We start from the raw sequence: 15,224 nt of genomic DNA, 5'->3' as shown, positions 1-15,224 counted from the left end.
AAGAGAGGAAGGAGGATTTTATTTGTTTTTCTTTTTAATTAATTGATTAAATGATCTTTGTGCTTATTAAAATTACTTCTTGAGCTCCGAAAATTCACGGAAAAATCCAGAGAGTGTATTAGGGCACAAAGAATATTACAAAATATTCTTGGCCAATGATTTTTAAAGGAAATTTTAATTCCCTCAATATTTCACTTGATTAAATTGCTTTAACTTTTATTTAACTAGTGAGCGTGCACGTGCAAGGCACGTTATTACATAAAATTGAAGAAAATATAATTAGTGTACATCATTAAAGAATCGTAGTAGGAACCAAGTAAAAATAATATTATTGTAAGCGATACATTGGTAATTCATGAACTAAACCTTAATTGTTTATTCATTACATGATAACCAAATGCAAAAAAAAGTAATATTTGTTTGTCATTATCGATTTCAGTTCACTTCCAAATCAATCCCTCTCAGGAGATGAGGTAGTGCCAGCTTCGCTCGGTTCTAGGTTGATTGCCCTACATATTAAGGCAATCTTCACCTGATCATGGAGGACGATATCGTTTATTAGGTCGTCTCGAACATCTGGATATACATGTATATAATATGATGCATTTAGTATTATGTTAGTCTGTACATTGAGCAGAAGAAATGAAATACGTGTATGTACCTAGAAGAGGACCGTACATCCCATTGTCTGGCCAGTTTATTTTAGGCATTATAAAAATCCAAAGAGCTAATGCAATAGAGGTTAATTGACGACAATTGTAAAATGTAAAAAAGATACTTGTATGATGACGCACTGTAGAACTTGTGCTGACCAAAAGTCGTAGAATCAAAAAAAATATATATAATAAGCAAGAATCATCTCTTCTAAAAAATCTTTGCATGTAATTATTCTTCATGCCATCGTTACATCTTATCTAACATTGTATCATATAGCTTTCCAAAGGCCATTTTGACCTGGGCTTAGATAATAGGGACATACTCACATACACATATGAATTAGCTACCATGCCTGATACTATAGTTGACATTGAAGATAGCGCTGCATTATCCAGTTTTCGACAAGATTGTAATAGTCGAATTAGACTCGGTTTTCTGAGCTAGAGAATTGGTCCGGAACTCAAGGAAAGAAGCTGCAATCAAAATTCATTCCCATTTTCCTTGACTGGAATTTAACAATGGGCACAAACACAAGAATGCCTATGGACAATAAAGATATAAGCTGGAAGGAGATAACTTCTGTTGTCTAAACCAGAAGCTAACAATGCAAAGTACCACGTATGAAGTTTTGTATCATATTTTACACGAGAAAACTGGTTTCATAACCGAAATCCTTTCCTTCCAAAGGTTCTCAAGTGATGAACTTAAAAAAAGGGACTAATTCCACATGGTAATTTTTTTGTCTATATATACTAATCTTCAAATTATGTTCGTACACTCATTTTCAGAATGTTTAAAGGAAGAATGCCAACTGTTGTTCCATCTTTTGGAGCATCCTTCACTCATTGTTTCTGTTCACTCATTATTGCTCCCTTAGAAGAAAAGAATGATGCTCTAGCATTTCAAAATCCCACACATTTCAAAGTCCTAGATGATATTAACAAGTTTAACACCAAGATATAGTTAACAATTTTTCAGTTTTGTATTAGCAATGCCTCAAAAAGGAATGAGATAATGTCCTACAATTCAGAATCACTGACCTCCAATTTTAACAAAGTTTATTAAAAAGAAAATTAAAAATAATCATGCTTCCTCCTTTGAGCCAAGTCTGGCCCAAAGTCTTCCTCTCTCCTCCTCGGCCCGCAGCCGAAGTTCTTCCTTCCTCCCTCCCTTTCTCTTCTCTCCCGGGCATCCCCCCCTCCTCACTACACCATAACCAAGTATTCATGGCACTTAACTGCCGGCAATAAAATAAAGTTAGTGGCGAACTATGTGCCGGAAATATATCAAGTGCTGGAAATAATCTTGAACATCATCTCATTTGCCGGGAATTAAAAAAATATGGCAGCAAATTAAGTGCCGGCAATGAACTAATATAACAGGTCAATTGATCTGCCATAAATAATTTAAGACAACACATTATCTGCCGGGAATTTTGTTACCGGGATTTGGCTAGCTAAAATTATTTTGGCACCTACACCAAAAAAAATCCACGCCAAAAAGAAAATTGACAAAAAAAAACCTAAGCGCCGCCACCTCGTGTCCCGTTCCACCGCGCGCGCCTCCTCTGCCAAATCGACTGCGCACGTCACCGCCTTCTCCGCCAAATCCACCACGTGCCACCTCGTCCTCCTCTCCCACCGCGCCCCACCTCCTCCTCCTCTCCCACCGCGCGCCGCCTCCTCCTCACGCACACCGCCGCACACCGCCGTCCACCCAAACCGGCCGCCCACCCAAACCCTCCCCTCCTCCCCACCTCCGACTCGACCCAACGCCTTCCCATCTCCTCCGCCGACTCCCCATCGCCTCCACCTCCAGTGCCTGCCTCCACCTCCTCTTCTGACATCAACTCCCCTTATTCAGGTAAAAATGAAATCTCTTGGTTATATGTGTTTTTCTTTTTTCAACCTTGCCCTGTGATTTACTCGATTTGTCTGCATATTGGTGCTTGTGTGATGGATTTGGAGGGGAACTTGTAGCCATTAGTTGCTTAGAAGTCGAGGGTAACTGATTGACCAGCTTGCTTGTTCTGTAGTTTAACGAATTTTGCACCGATTGCAATCAAAATTTGTTTCGGGTGTACTTAGAATTGGGAGAATGACAAGGGAGGTAACCTTGAATCATAGATCAACAAGGTAACCATGGTGTTGTTTGAGCTAATGAACAGTATTCCCTTAGCACTACATGTTTTTTACCTGACATATACTTGTTGACCGATAGGCCTGGTTAGCCTGTGATTCACTCGAATTAGTCTGCAAGTAAGCACGCTGCACCGCCCAGATTGGGCTACCAGCTCACTAATTTTAGCACATGTCTTGATCCGAAACAGTGAACCATCGGATGCTACATAATTCTGAATATGTAGCTCTTTGGCAGCTTGTAACTCTGAATATGTAGCTACATACATGAACATAATTCAGAGATACAGTAGTACAAAGATTTCACCTAAATTTTTCAGAGCCATCTATGTTCTTGTAGTTTTCACCTGAATTCTGATACCTTTAGAATTTGGAGATTTCATCTTCACTCCCTGAATATGTGCATCATGGCAGCAATGACTCTTGAAGCGTTAGGGCTAAATACTTGTGTTAGCCAATATTACACACATGAGGAACCCTCTGTCTTGTATGTCTACATATAAGTATAATGCACCTTATATGCAAGCTACAAATTGTTTTGCTATATCTCTGCCCTGCATATAACATGTTGGTAATTTAGTTGTCTTCATCGATCAATTTCGTTTGCTTATAAGCTATGCTCATGGATGAATATAGTTTTTTGATAGGAAGTTGATTTGTTTCAATAAAGTCAGTCATGTAAGTACGGTAACCTGTTGTACTCCTATACGTAAGGATTTCGTTAAATGTTATGTTGATCTGGAAATGGGCAACCACTTAAATGTCATAAGGAAAATATCTTTTCCCTTTTGCATCTCTCTCTGATGTCTCAAGCATTAATCCAACAGCAAAATGTTTCATGGCTCGGCTACCCATGTGCTCGGTATCAGATTCCTTTCGATCCTTCGCGTTTCTGCGGCTCCGATGGCAGACGGTGCCAACAACGACGACGTTTGGCGCCGGCGTTTCGAGGAAGTCCTGGAACGCCTCGACGCGCTCAGCGGCCAAATCACTGATCTCGATCAGCAGCAGCGCGATCAGAACATGGTCATCAATCGTCTGGAGCGTGGGGCTCGCGCACAGTCCCCTCATTTCGACGACGTAGGTGGCGGTGGCGGCCTCGGCGGAGGCCGTGGCGGCAACTACTTCGGCCGCGGCGATCCCTTTGCTCGCGGCGGTGATGGCTTTGGCCCGGACGGCGGTCGGAGCGGCTTCCACGGTCGATTCGGTCACCGCTATGATGGTGATGGCGAGCGACCCCCACGCTACCACAAGCTCGACTTCCCCAAGTACGACGGCCGCGACGATCCACTTCCTTTTCTCAACCGGTGTGAGCAATTAATCTGGGGACAACGCACGCCGGAAGATGACAAGGTGTGGCTGGCCTCCTACCACTTGCTCGACGGAGCGCAGCAGTGGTATACGTGTCTGGAGCGTGACCATGGGCCGCCCTCGTGGCACCGTTTTTCGGAGCTCCTCAACATGCGCTACGGCCCCCTACTCCGTTCAGCACCGCTGGGCGAGCTCGCGGCCTACCGGCGCACGTCTACGGTGGACGACTACACCGACCACTTCCTCGACCTGCTGGCTCGCGCGGGCTACCTCTCCGAAGATCAGCAGGTACAACTGTTTACGATTGGATTACAAGAGCCAATGAGTTTAGATGTGCAGATGCAAAATCCGACGACATTGGAAGCGGCAATGAGCCTCGCCCGCTCGTTCGAACGCCGCGACCACGCTGCGCGTCCACCTCGCCCACCGCGGCACGCCGGCCGCGGCCTCTTGCCGCTGCCACCAGCGGCCAACCCGCCGGCACCGGCTCCAGAGCCGGCCGTCGCTGCCAAACCAGCAGGCACGCCCCCCGCGGTTAACCGCGCCATCCGCCGTCTATCGCCGTTGGAGATGGACGAGCGCCGCCGCCAAGGCCTGTGCTTCAATTGCGACGAGCCGTACTCCCGCGGTCACAACCGCGTGTGCCGCCGCCTCTTCTTCCTGGAGATGGGGGAGGACGACGCCGACACTGACTCCACCGATGACCCGGCGGCCGCACCCGCAACCCTCCGGATTTCTCTGCATGTGGCGACCGGAGTTCGCGTGTCCGACGCGATGCACATCATGGTCCACCTCGGCGACACTGACCTCTATGCCCTCATCGACTCCGGTTCCACGCCTACGTTCCTGTCTCAGGATGCGGCGGCGCGTGTCGGCCGGGATCCTCAACCTCGTTCGGGCCTCAACGTCACGGTGGCGAACGGCGACAAGGTGGCGTGCCCCGGCGTCTTCCCCGACATGCCGTTCCAGATCGCCGGCGAGGAATTCGCCACGGACGTGTACGTCCTAACTCTGGGCGGCTATGATCTGGTACTGGGAACACAGTGGCTCGCGACACTGGGCCCGATCCTTTGGGACTTCACGGCACTGACAATGTCGTTCTGGCACCGCGACCACTGCGTCACCCTCCACGGACTGCCGGGGCACCAGCGGCCACGCGCCCTAGCGTGCGGTCCCTCGGCGCACTTGGACTCGCTGCTAGAGGAGTTCACGGACGTTTTCGCCGAGCCCACGGGCCTTTCACCGGTCCGGGACCGCACACACCGCATCCAGTTACTACCCGGGTCGGCGCTAGTGGCAATACACCCATACTGTTACCCGGCTCGCCACAAGGATGAGTTGGAGCGCCAATGCCGTGTGATGGAGGAGAACGGCTTAATCCGCCGGAGCACGTCGGCATTCTCCTCGCCGGTGCTGCTGGTGAAGAAAGCGGATGGGTCGTGGCACTTTTGCGTCGATTATCAGGCTCTCAACGAGCGCACAAGGACAAATACCCCATCCCTGTCGTCGACGAGCTCCTAGACGAACTACACGGCGCCACCATCTTCTCCAAGCTCGACTTGCGGTCCGGCTACCACCAGGTCCGAATGCACTCCGATGATGTCCACAAGACGGCCTTTCTCACACATGATGGGCTCTACGAGTTTCTCGTCATGCCGTTCGGCCTGACGAACGCGCCGGCAACGTTTCAATCACTCATGAACGATGTGCTCTGGCCGTTCCTCCGCCGTTTCGTCCTCGTCTTCTTCGACGACATCCTCATCTACAGCCCGTCTTGGACGTCGCATCTACAGCACCTGCGCACCATCTTCACCGCGCTCCGAGCGGCCCGACTCTTCGTCAAGCGCGCCAAGTGTTCGTTCGGGGACGCCAGCATCGCATACCTGGGGCATATCGTGTCGCTCCATGGCGTCGCCATGGACGCGTCCAAGATTCAGGCCGTTGTCGAGTGGCCGCGCCTGCGATCGCCCAAGGATCTTCGTGGCTTCCTCGGCCTGGCAGGGTACTACCGCAAATTCATCCCGGACTTCTTCACAGTTGCGGCGCCACTCACACAGCTCCTCCGCAAGGATCGATTCACCTGGTCGCCGCCGGCCGACGACGCGTTCCAGCGGCTCAAGCTCGCCCTCACCACCGTGCCCGTCCTCGCACTCCAAGACTTCAGATCGGCGTTCACGGTCTAGTGCGACGCATCGGGCATGGGGTTCGAGGCCGTGCTTCTCCAAGGGGCTGGGCCGATCGCCTACTTCAGCCGACCAGTCGCCACACGTCATCAAGCTCTTGCCGCCTATGAACGTGAACTGATCGGGTTGGTGCAAGCGATCCGACATTGGCGGCCGTACCTCTGGGGGCGGCAATTCACGGTGAAGACCGACCACTATAGCCTCAAGTTCCTCCTTGATCAACGCTTGTCGACGATCCCACAACATCATTGGGTAAGCAAACTCTTGGGATTTGATTTTACTGCGGAGTATAAACCAGGGAAGTAGAATGCCGCGGCGGACGACTTGTCCCGTCGCGCACCACCGAAGGGAGAACTCCTCGCTCTCACGACGCCGGTGTTCGACCTACTCCATGACCTGCGCACGGCGACGTCGTCCGACCCGGTGTTGCTAGCTCTCCGTGACGAGATCGCCGCCGGTACACGTGGCGCACCGTGGACGGTCACTGATGGCTTCGTCACCTACAAGCGGCGCATCTACGTCCCACCGGGCTCGCCATGGCTCTCGACGATCGTGGCGGCCGCCCACGAGGAAGGGCACGAGGGGATCCAGAAGACGCTGCACCGCCTCCGCCGCGACTTCCACACGCCCAACGACCGCCACCTCGTCAGCGACTTCGTTCAGGGCTGCATCACATGCCAGCGCAACAAGACGGAGCACCTGCATCCAGCGGGATTACTGCGTCCTCTCCCGATTCTGATGGCCGTCTGGTCCGATGTCGCCATGGATTTCGTCGAGGGGTTGCCGCGCGTTGCCGGCAAGACCGTCATCTTGACGGTCGTGGATCGCTTCTCCAAATATGCCCACTTCATCGCCCTCGCACACCCCTACACGGCGGAGACGGTGGCACGCGCGTTCTTCGCAGACATCGTTCGGCTACATGGTGTTCCCGTGTCAATTGTCTCTGATCGGGATCCAGTGTTCACTTCGGCGTTCTGGACGGCTCTCTTCACGGCGACCGGCACCAAGCTTCATCACAGTTCGGTGTTTCACCCCCAGTCAGATGGCCATTTGGAGGCGGTCAACAAGACAATTGCCATGTATCTCCGATGATTCACAGGCGATCGGCCGCGACAGTGGCTCCATTGGTTACCGTGGGCGGAATATGTCTACAACACCGCCTTTCATGCGGCGCTCCGCACGACGCCCTTCAACCTCGTCTATGGCCGGTATCCCCCGTCCGTCCGTGCATATGACACCAGCGAGACTCGTGTGGTGGCGGTGGCCAAGTCAATGGAGGACCATGATGCCTTCCTGGCAGATGTTCGTGTATGCCTGGAGCAAGCTCAGCAACACGCCAAGCAATATTATGATAAGAAGCACCGGGACATTTCATTTGCCATCGGGGACTGGGTATGGCTCCGCGTTCGTCACCGTTTGCCAGCCTCGTTGCTGGACGCTACAAAAGGAAAGCTGCGTCCTCGCTACTATGGACCATACAAGATCATCGCCGTTGTCAACGAGGTGGCCTATCACTTGGAGTTGCCGCCCGGGACCCGGCTGCACGACGTCTTTCATGTGGGCTTGCTGAAGCCGTTCGTCGGGACGCCGCTCATGTCGCCACCCGCATTGCCACCAGTCCAGCATGGAGCAGTCCTTCCGTCTCCACGCCAGGTCTTGCGCGCCAGGCTCGCCCGTGGCGTCCGCCAGCTGTTGGTCCAGTGGGAAGGGTTGCCATCTTCGGCGACCTCGTGGGAAGACCTTGAAGAGTTCCAGCAGCGTTACCCAGCGTTCCAGCTCGCGGACGAGCTGCTTGTCGAGGCGGAGAGAGATGTTATGTGGGGAATTCCATTCCACCGCCGACGTCGGGACGAATAGCGTGCCGGCCGTGCTACAGTACCGCGCGAGGAGAATAATTAGGCACGCAGTTATCAGGTTGTTAGGATAGTTTTGTTATCCCTTTTATTTAGTTAAAGATCAGTTCGGATGTAAGGCTATTTATAGCCATCAAGTTATGGTTAATGTTAAGCAGAAATTAATCCAATCTATCTTCGCTAAACCCCTCTGTTCTCTCTAATCTCTATCCCTGTTCTAGCGTGAGTTACCGGTGGTGTTAGGTTGGGAGCGATTCATCCTCGCTCCTAACATGTGATGCTGGATATGAGTGGCTTGCATAGAATAATATAGTTTCTGAACCTTACCGCAAGATCACTTAATTTTAGGACTGCAGCCTATGATTATTTATATCAAATTAACCACATGGACTAGAATGAAAATTTATTTCATTTTAGGTAGTTTAGTTACCTAGAACATTTTATCCAACATGAAACCTTTTGGGAGGTTATGTTGTCGATCATGTGCTACAGTGACAAGGGCATATGGTCTGATGTGATTTCCCATCTCACATTATCCTTGTGATATTATGTTGTCTGTTGGATAGACTGTTAACTTGGAAAGTCTGAAGTGTTCCCTATTGGTGCTGCATGATCAAGCTAGTGCCCTCAATAATATATATTGATTGCATATGTAGCTATTTTGTTCCTCTGATCCTGGCCTGTTTGCATGGAGTCTTGTTAGTTCGTGATCAAGAATGTATTTATATTATGATAGATAGTTCTTTATATTCTACACGCAAGATTGCTCACAGATTCCAAACCATTATTTTTAGGTCATAACTAGAAGGGCTACTGAAATTGTTCTGCTAACGGTGTCACTTGTCCCAGAAATTGTTCATTGAAGATTTTTTCCTGAAGTTATTTCTGAATGAAGACCTGCTAAAGATATCACTTGTCCCAACAACAAAGACCTACTAAAGATATCACTTGTCCATTGAAGTTATCTCTGTATTTATATTATTTGGATGAGATGTTACTTAAAGTTAATGAATGCTAAGAATTATCTGTACTCTTGTATGCATATACTCTATGATTCAACATAATTGTTACTAATGAATTTGTTATTTCTGAAACTGTGGTATGGAACCCTACAGTGGAATGTTTTCTGCAGTGTGTTGATGTATCTGTGCAATCTGAAATTTTTGCAATCTGTGCAACCTGTTCAGCCTGAATTATTGAATGCATGGTGAATTAATGTCTGTGCAATCTGAAATTTTTGTTCTATTTTACAAGACATATAATTGATTTGGTGCCAGCAAAACCTATAACTGCCAATGATGCTTGAACGCGGTGCTGAGGATGTTTGAAGCATTTAGGGCATTTAACTGCCGGTAATTTGAACATATGCTGGGGAAGCCAAATTGCATCTACAGCAGTTAATTGCCGAGGATTTGGTATCTGCCGGCAAAGGGCATTCCCTACAGGACTTTGTAGGGCAGGTAGCTAGTGCCGGGAATGCTTTTTCTTGGAAGATGAGTTGCCACAAAAACAACTTTCTAGGGCAGATACACTTCCATAGACACTATGTCATGGTGTAGTGCCTTCCGGCCCACCTCTTCTCTCCTCTCCCACCTGGGCCGCGGCCACTCGGCCGCCTGGCCCAAGCCGAGCTGCCAAGCACCTGTCGCCACTCCCCCTCACGCGTCGCACGCGCAACACATGTGCGCTTGCGCGCTGACCGTGCCTTCCGCAAGTCCCACCGGTCAGACTCGTCCCCTTCCTCCCGCCGGCCTCCTCTTCCCTCTCCCGTGAAACCCTACGCGCCGCCGGCTCCTAATTCCGCTCCCCCGCGCGAGTTCCGGTCAAATTAATTGCAAAAATGGAATCCCCATACCCTAATCATTATTTACCCTAACTTGCTCCCTCTAATCCCGTCCCCAATCGTCGAGATTTGAAGCTCATTCAAATGCCATCATTGATGCCACCGGCCACCTCCTCCGGCGCTGTTCCCGTCCCCTCCCGTGGTCGGCACTCCCTCCTTGGCCTATAAAACCTGGTCCCCTCCCTCCCCTTGCCCCGTTTTGCCCTCTCCCGAGTCCCTACCCACCTCCCCGCGGTGTCGGCGGTTGGATAGGGAGCTAGAGTCCGTTGTGTGGAGGCCTCCCTGCGGCGACAGCGGTTCGACGGAGACGGAACACCGCGTGGAGCGGGGCACATCCCGGCGCCGGCGGATGACATCCCAGCGCCAGCAGATGAGACGAGCGGCGTCGGCAGTTGGATCGGGAACCGTAGCGGCGGGGGACTGGACGGCGTGGGGAGGTTTGGATTAGTTTTTTTTTACATACTTTTTTCCATGCACGATGTGGTATGGTGCACTGTTTGATTGGGCCGGATGATAGGTGGGGGTGGGTCCCACGTGAAGGATTGCAGGATTGTGGATGAACTCGTACTTTTTATATTACTATAGATTTCTAGAAAAAGCATTATTAAATGATTTTTATTCCCGAACGAAAATCGGACCGTTACATGCTGGCCCTGTTGACGCCGCCGGTCGCCGCTGTCGCCTTCGCATCGCCAGTGAGCTTCCCTACAATTGTGTTCGTGATGTTTTGTCCGCAACCCTAACCCATCCGTTTAATCTATTCCAATTAGGTTTCCTCTAGCATCGTCGTTGTCATTCTCGCCGGGTTGCCGTCGCCGTCGTTCTCTCGGTGAGGAACCCATACCGTTTCCCCTGTGTTTAGTTTGTTGTGTAGTCGTGTAGCTTAACCCTAGTTTAGTTGCGACGCCGCTTTAGCCGCCCACCGCCCGTACCGCGCCGCCACCGTCAGCGCCGTTGCCGCCCTGCTGCCGGGCTGCCGCCGCCCCCTGATGAACCCCAAGTTCCACTCGTAACTAAAGGCTGTTGTTGGCCCGATCTTTCGGTGAGTTGAGATAACTACGATTTGGGAGAAATATTGACGACCCGACTACAACCGTTCAAGACGTTGCATTGCGCCTTAGCGATCGATACACCTCTCCGTGGGTTGTTGATCTTGCCTGGGCAAATCAACCATATTCCTGCAAGGAAATCGAAGAAACAAGCAAGAACAAGATAAAAGCAATCTGATATTGCAAATAGGAATTGAATACAATGATGAGTTGGGGTTCCGAAGAACAGGCAGACTGACGGTCTAGCCGACACGCGCGTTGCAAGCAAGTAGCAATGGCTAAACTTTAATCTAACAAAACCCGAGAAACCTTGAAGGGCTACCTAGCTATTTATAGCGATGGGAAGATGACCAAAGGGACCCTAGAGTCCTGCTCCATCTGATTGGGGTGCACCCCACATGGGCCCCACTTGGGTCGGGGTCCTTGGCGAAGTTACAAGTCCATAGGCCGATTACAGGTGACACAACACATTTTTTCTGTGATTGCGTCAAAATGACATGGAATTCGGAGATGAGGCTGGATCTGTTGGAAAGAGGACTCCGAGAGCTTTCCATCAAGTACTAATGGGTCAAAAACGAAGGTCATATACAGATTTGGCGGCCATTTGAAATCAGCAACGTAGATCCATTTGAAATCAGCAAGGTAGCCGAATCGGATTCCAGCACTTGGAGGACTCGATCTTGATGTCTTTTTGTTGATCCATGATGTGAGCAATGGTTGTATCAATGGTAGCCATGTTCACATCATCTTCCCCTTCTTCACGGAAAACCGTCCTCGGTTTTTCCATATGGTGCTTGTCGCGTAGTCCATTTAGAACAACCTATTTCTTCCAATCAAAACAAGACAAACTCGAGATAATATTATTAGCAATAACATATCTCTCTAGCTTGCAAGTTTTGTCCACATCTACAGGAGGTTTTAAATCTGAACAGATATAAACTCTATGCACCAAGTATATTTTGCTATCATTATATTCGCCAAAGATATGAAAAATAGTATTGGTTGGACATGGCAAATCAGACTTAGCGAATAATTTCTCCTTCAAATTATCAAACTCACAAAAATCATCAAACCGAACATAGCCCAAAGTATTGAAAGAAGATAGCAATTCACGTTCCCCTACTTCATTAGCAATGTGAATATCATGCTTAAAATCAGCGCAGTAAGAATTAACAGTAGGAATAGCATGTTCATTCACTAGTTGTGGTATAGATATAAGTAAAGCATTATCACACAACTCTTCTTTATCACAAGGAACAACAATTAAATCAACTTGTGACAAAGGAATCACCATTAATGGTTGCTCTATCATAGCATGAAAAGTGCACAATTTCAATTCATTAACGGCACACTTACCTTTTTTAATCTCAACGTCATTTAATTTACCTTTGATGCTCTCTCCCTATTAAGATGGAGGTGCACTGGACTTCAATTGAAGCGGTGAGAAAGGCGGATCCGTCATGTTTCTCCCCTTCTTGTTACAGTTGTTCACTTCTTGCAAAATATTACCAACAGGAGGAATGGGCACAACTTGTTGCTTATTCACATCCTCAATTTGCTTTTCCGCATTGCAACCAAGTTGTAATAAATGAGCAAAAGAGCTATAACTTTAACAAGCAAGCATGCCCTGATTTTCATTGTTAAGCCCACGTAAAAACCTCAATTCTGTAGCCTCTTCACATTCATCTAAACCACAACGTAATAAACAAGCATGCATATCATTATAGTATGAATTAACAGTTCTGGAATCTTGTTTTAAACAATGCAGTTTGTTGAACAGAATGTCAGTATAATACATGGGAACCTAAACATCTCTCAAATAAAGATATTTCCAATCACTAGAAGCATTTTTAATTAAAACACTAGAGGCACACATAACCTTTGATTTCTCGGATAAGCCATGCTTTCCAAACTCTCTATCAACAGCAAGCTCCCAATCAATGTAAGCACGAGAATCATAATTTCCTTCAAAATAAGGCAGTGCAGATTTGATCTTAGCTAGAACAACATCACTTACCTCATAATGGTCATATTGATCACTCCTCTTGTCTTGACGAAGATGTCGATGTTGAGCACAGTTATCCCCAATTGTCTTGTGTATCCCTACAATTGTTAGTAGAAAATAAGAAATATACACAGAAATATGCACATTCCTATTATCTACTAGGTAGTGGAGGCTTAACTATCACACACACTCAAGTTTTTAACCAAGCTCTTACAAGATCTTACCAATGCAAGCGGAATGGTGACATATACCAACACAACCAAGCACCCCAATGGAGGTTGGATGTATCGATGCCTTCGCAAACACTTGCTGTACGACTGCAATCAGATCTATGGAGCTCTGGGTAGGCTTAAATATGAGCAAATGCTCAAATCATAGAATGCGAAGTTGAATAATGGTTCAAAGTCAAGTACCGTGCTGGTCCTAGGCTGGAACATACTAGAGACGCGAGCCTAGACACAAACGATACCACAAGATAGCACAAGGAACAACTCAAGCACACTCTGATATATGAAGTTCAGCTCAAAGATAACAATATTTTCTCTTTTCCTTCCTCTTTCTTCTTTTTTCTTTCTTTTTTTCTTTGTTTTCTTTTCTTTTTATTTTCTTTCTCTTTTTTTTGCTGCGGCTTTTCTTTTCTCTCTTTTTTATGCACATTTCTGTCTTTTTTCTCTCATTTTTTACAAAAACTGACTCAAACACTTCAATGCAAGATTAAAAGGACTGAAATGTAAATGAAAAATTATAGGGACTCAACTATAAAGTGCAAACCTAAAAATCAAAATTATACAAAAATGAAATGCTAAATTTATGCCCGTTCCGTTTTTTCCAAACAGATCTTGAAACCGACACCAAACAAAAATTCACCAAAGTGTTTTGACATAACTCGGAACCGTGAGAGGGAGGAAGGGAGTCGGACTCGGCCAAAAGGAAACCGATTCAGCCGAAGGTTTGGGTAGGACCGATCCCCCTCGGCCTCGGTTTGGAAAGGCCTCACGTGGAAAACATAAACAATCTCACACTTCCTTTTAGCATGGCCCCCAAATAGAAACCAATCCAATCTAATCTAATCTAATACTCTCCTTCCATCTTCCCCACGCGTACAAACCACAGCAGAACGCACAAACCACGCGAACAGAAAACCATCTCCAAACCCGACTGACAAACTTCTGAAAACTAGAAAAATGGAAACCTAGCAGAAAGACGACCCAGTTTTCGTTGGTCCCAACGACAACAAATACACGGCGGTGGCGACAACAGTGGTAGTAGACGTGACAAGAACTCGAAACTATAAACGGACTAGACGATAAGATCAGCAACTCGACGCGACAATGCAATGCAAAACTCAACAAAGCAAAACCTGAAAAGAACAATGCAACGGGCACAAAGAAGGCTAGGTAATGGATGCAAACTTTTTTTTTTGTATGGCTATTTTCTGGTTATGGGTAGATAAATACCAACCGAGCAACGAAAGCTCTGATACCACCTGATGAACCGCGAGTTCCACTCGAAATACAAGGCTGTTGTTGGCCTGATCTTTCGGTGAGTTGAGATAACTACGATTAGGGAGAAACGTTGATACCCGACTACAACCATACAGGATGTTACGTTGCGCCTTAGCGATCAATACACCTCTCCGTGGGTTGTTGATCTTGCCGGGTGTAAATCAACCTTTTCCTGCAAGCAAATCGAAGAAACAAGTAAGAACAAGATAAAAGCAATCTGATATTGCAAATAGGAATTGAATACAATGATAAGTTGGGGTTCCGAAGAACAAGCAGACGGACGGTCTAGCCGACACGCACGCTGCAACGAAGTAGCAATGGCTATACTTTAATCTAAAAAAACCCGAGAAACCCTGATGGGGTACCTAGCTATTTATCGAGATGGGAGGATGCCCAAAGGGACCCTAGGGTCATTCTCCACCTGATTGGGGCGCACCGTACATGGGCTCCACTTAGGCTGGGGTCCCAGACGAAATTACAAGCCCATAGGCCGATTGCAGGTGACACAACATCTTGTTTATGTGATTGCGGCCAAATGGTGTGGAATTCGTAGATGAGGCTGGACTCCGAGAGCTTTCCATCAAGTACTCACGGGTCAAAAGCGAAGGTCGTTTGCAGATTTGGCAGCTATTTGAAATCAGCAACGTAGCAGGTGGCCGAATCGGATTCAAGCACTTGGA

General features: G+C 47.9%; 1 protein-coding gene across 1 annotated transcript; it reads left to right on the top strand.

Annotated features, from left to right (window-relative positions):
• The first annotated feature begins 2,442 nt into the window (after window positions 1-2,442).
• Window positions 2,443-9,236, top strand: LOC107280538 (uncharacterized). Its single transcript, XM_026024527.2, has 3 exons — window positions 2,443-2,520; window positions 3,665-4,394; window positions 8,937-9,236. Exons 2-3 carry the CDS (start codon window positions 3,699-3,701, stop codon window positions 9,003-9,005), a joined length of 765 nt encoding a protein of 254 aa, XP_025880312.2. The 5' UTR covers window positions 2,443-2,520; window positions 3,665-3,698; the 3' UTR covers window positions 9,006-9,236.
• Window positions 9,237-15,224: the final 5,988 nt, after the last annotated feature.

This window comes from Oryza sativa, chromosome 4 (genome assembly GCF_034140825.1).
Source record: "Oryza sativa Japonica Group chromosome 4, ASM3414082v1".
Taxonomy (NCBI): domain Eukaryota; kingdom Viridiplantae; phylum Streptophyta; class Magnoliopsida; order Poales; family Poaceae; genus Oryza; species Oryza sativa.
Note: the sequence above shows the minus strand (reverse complement) of the source record. Positions and strands in the feature narration are given on the sequence as shown.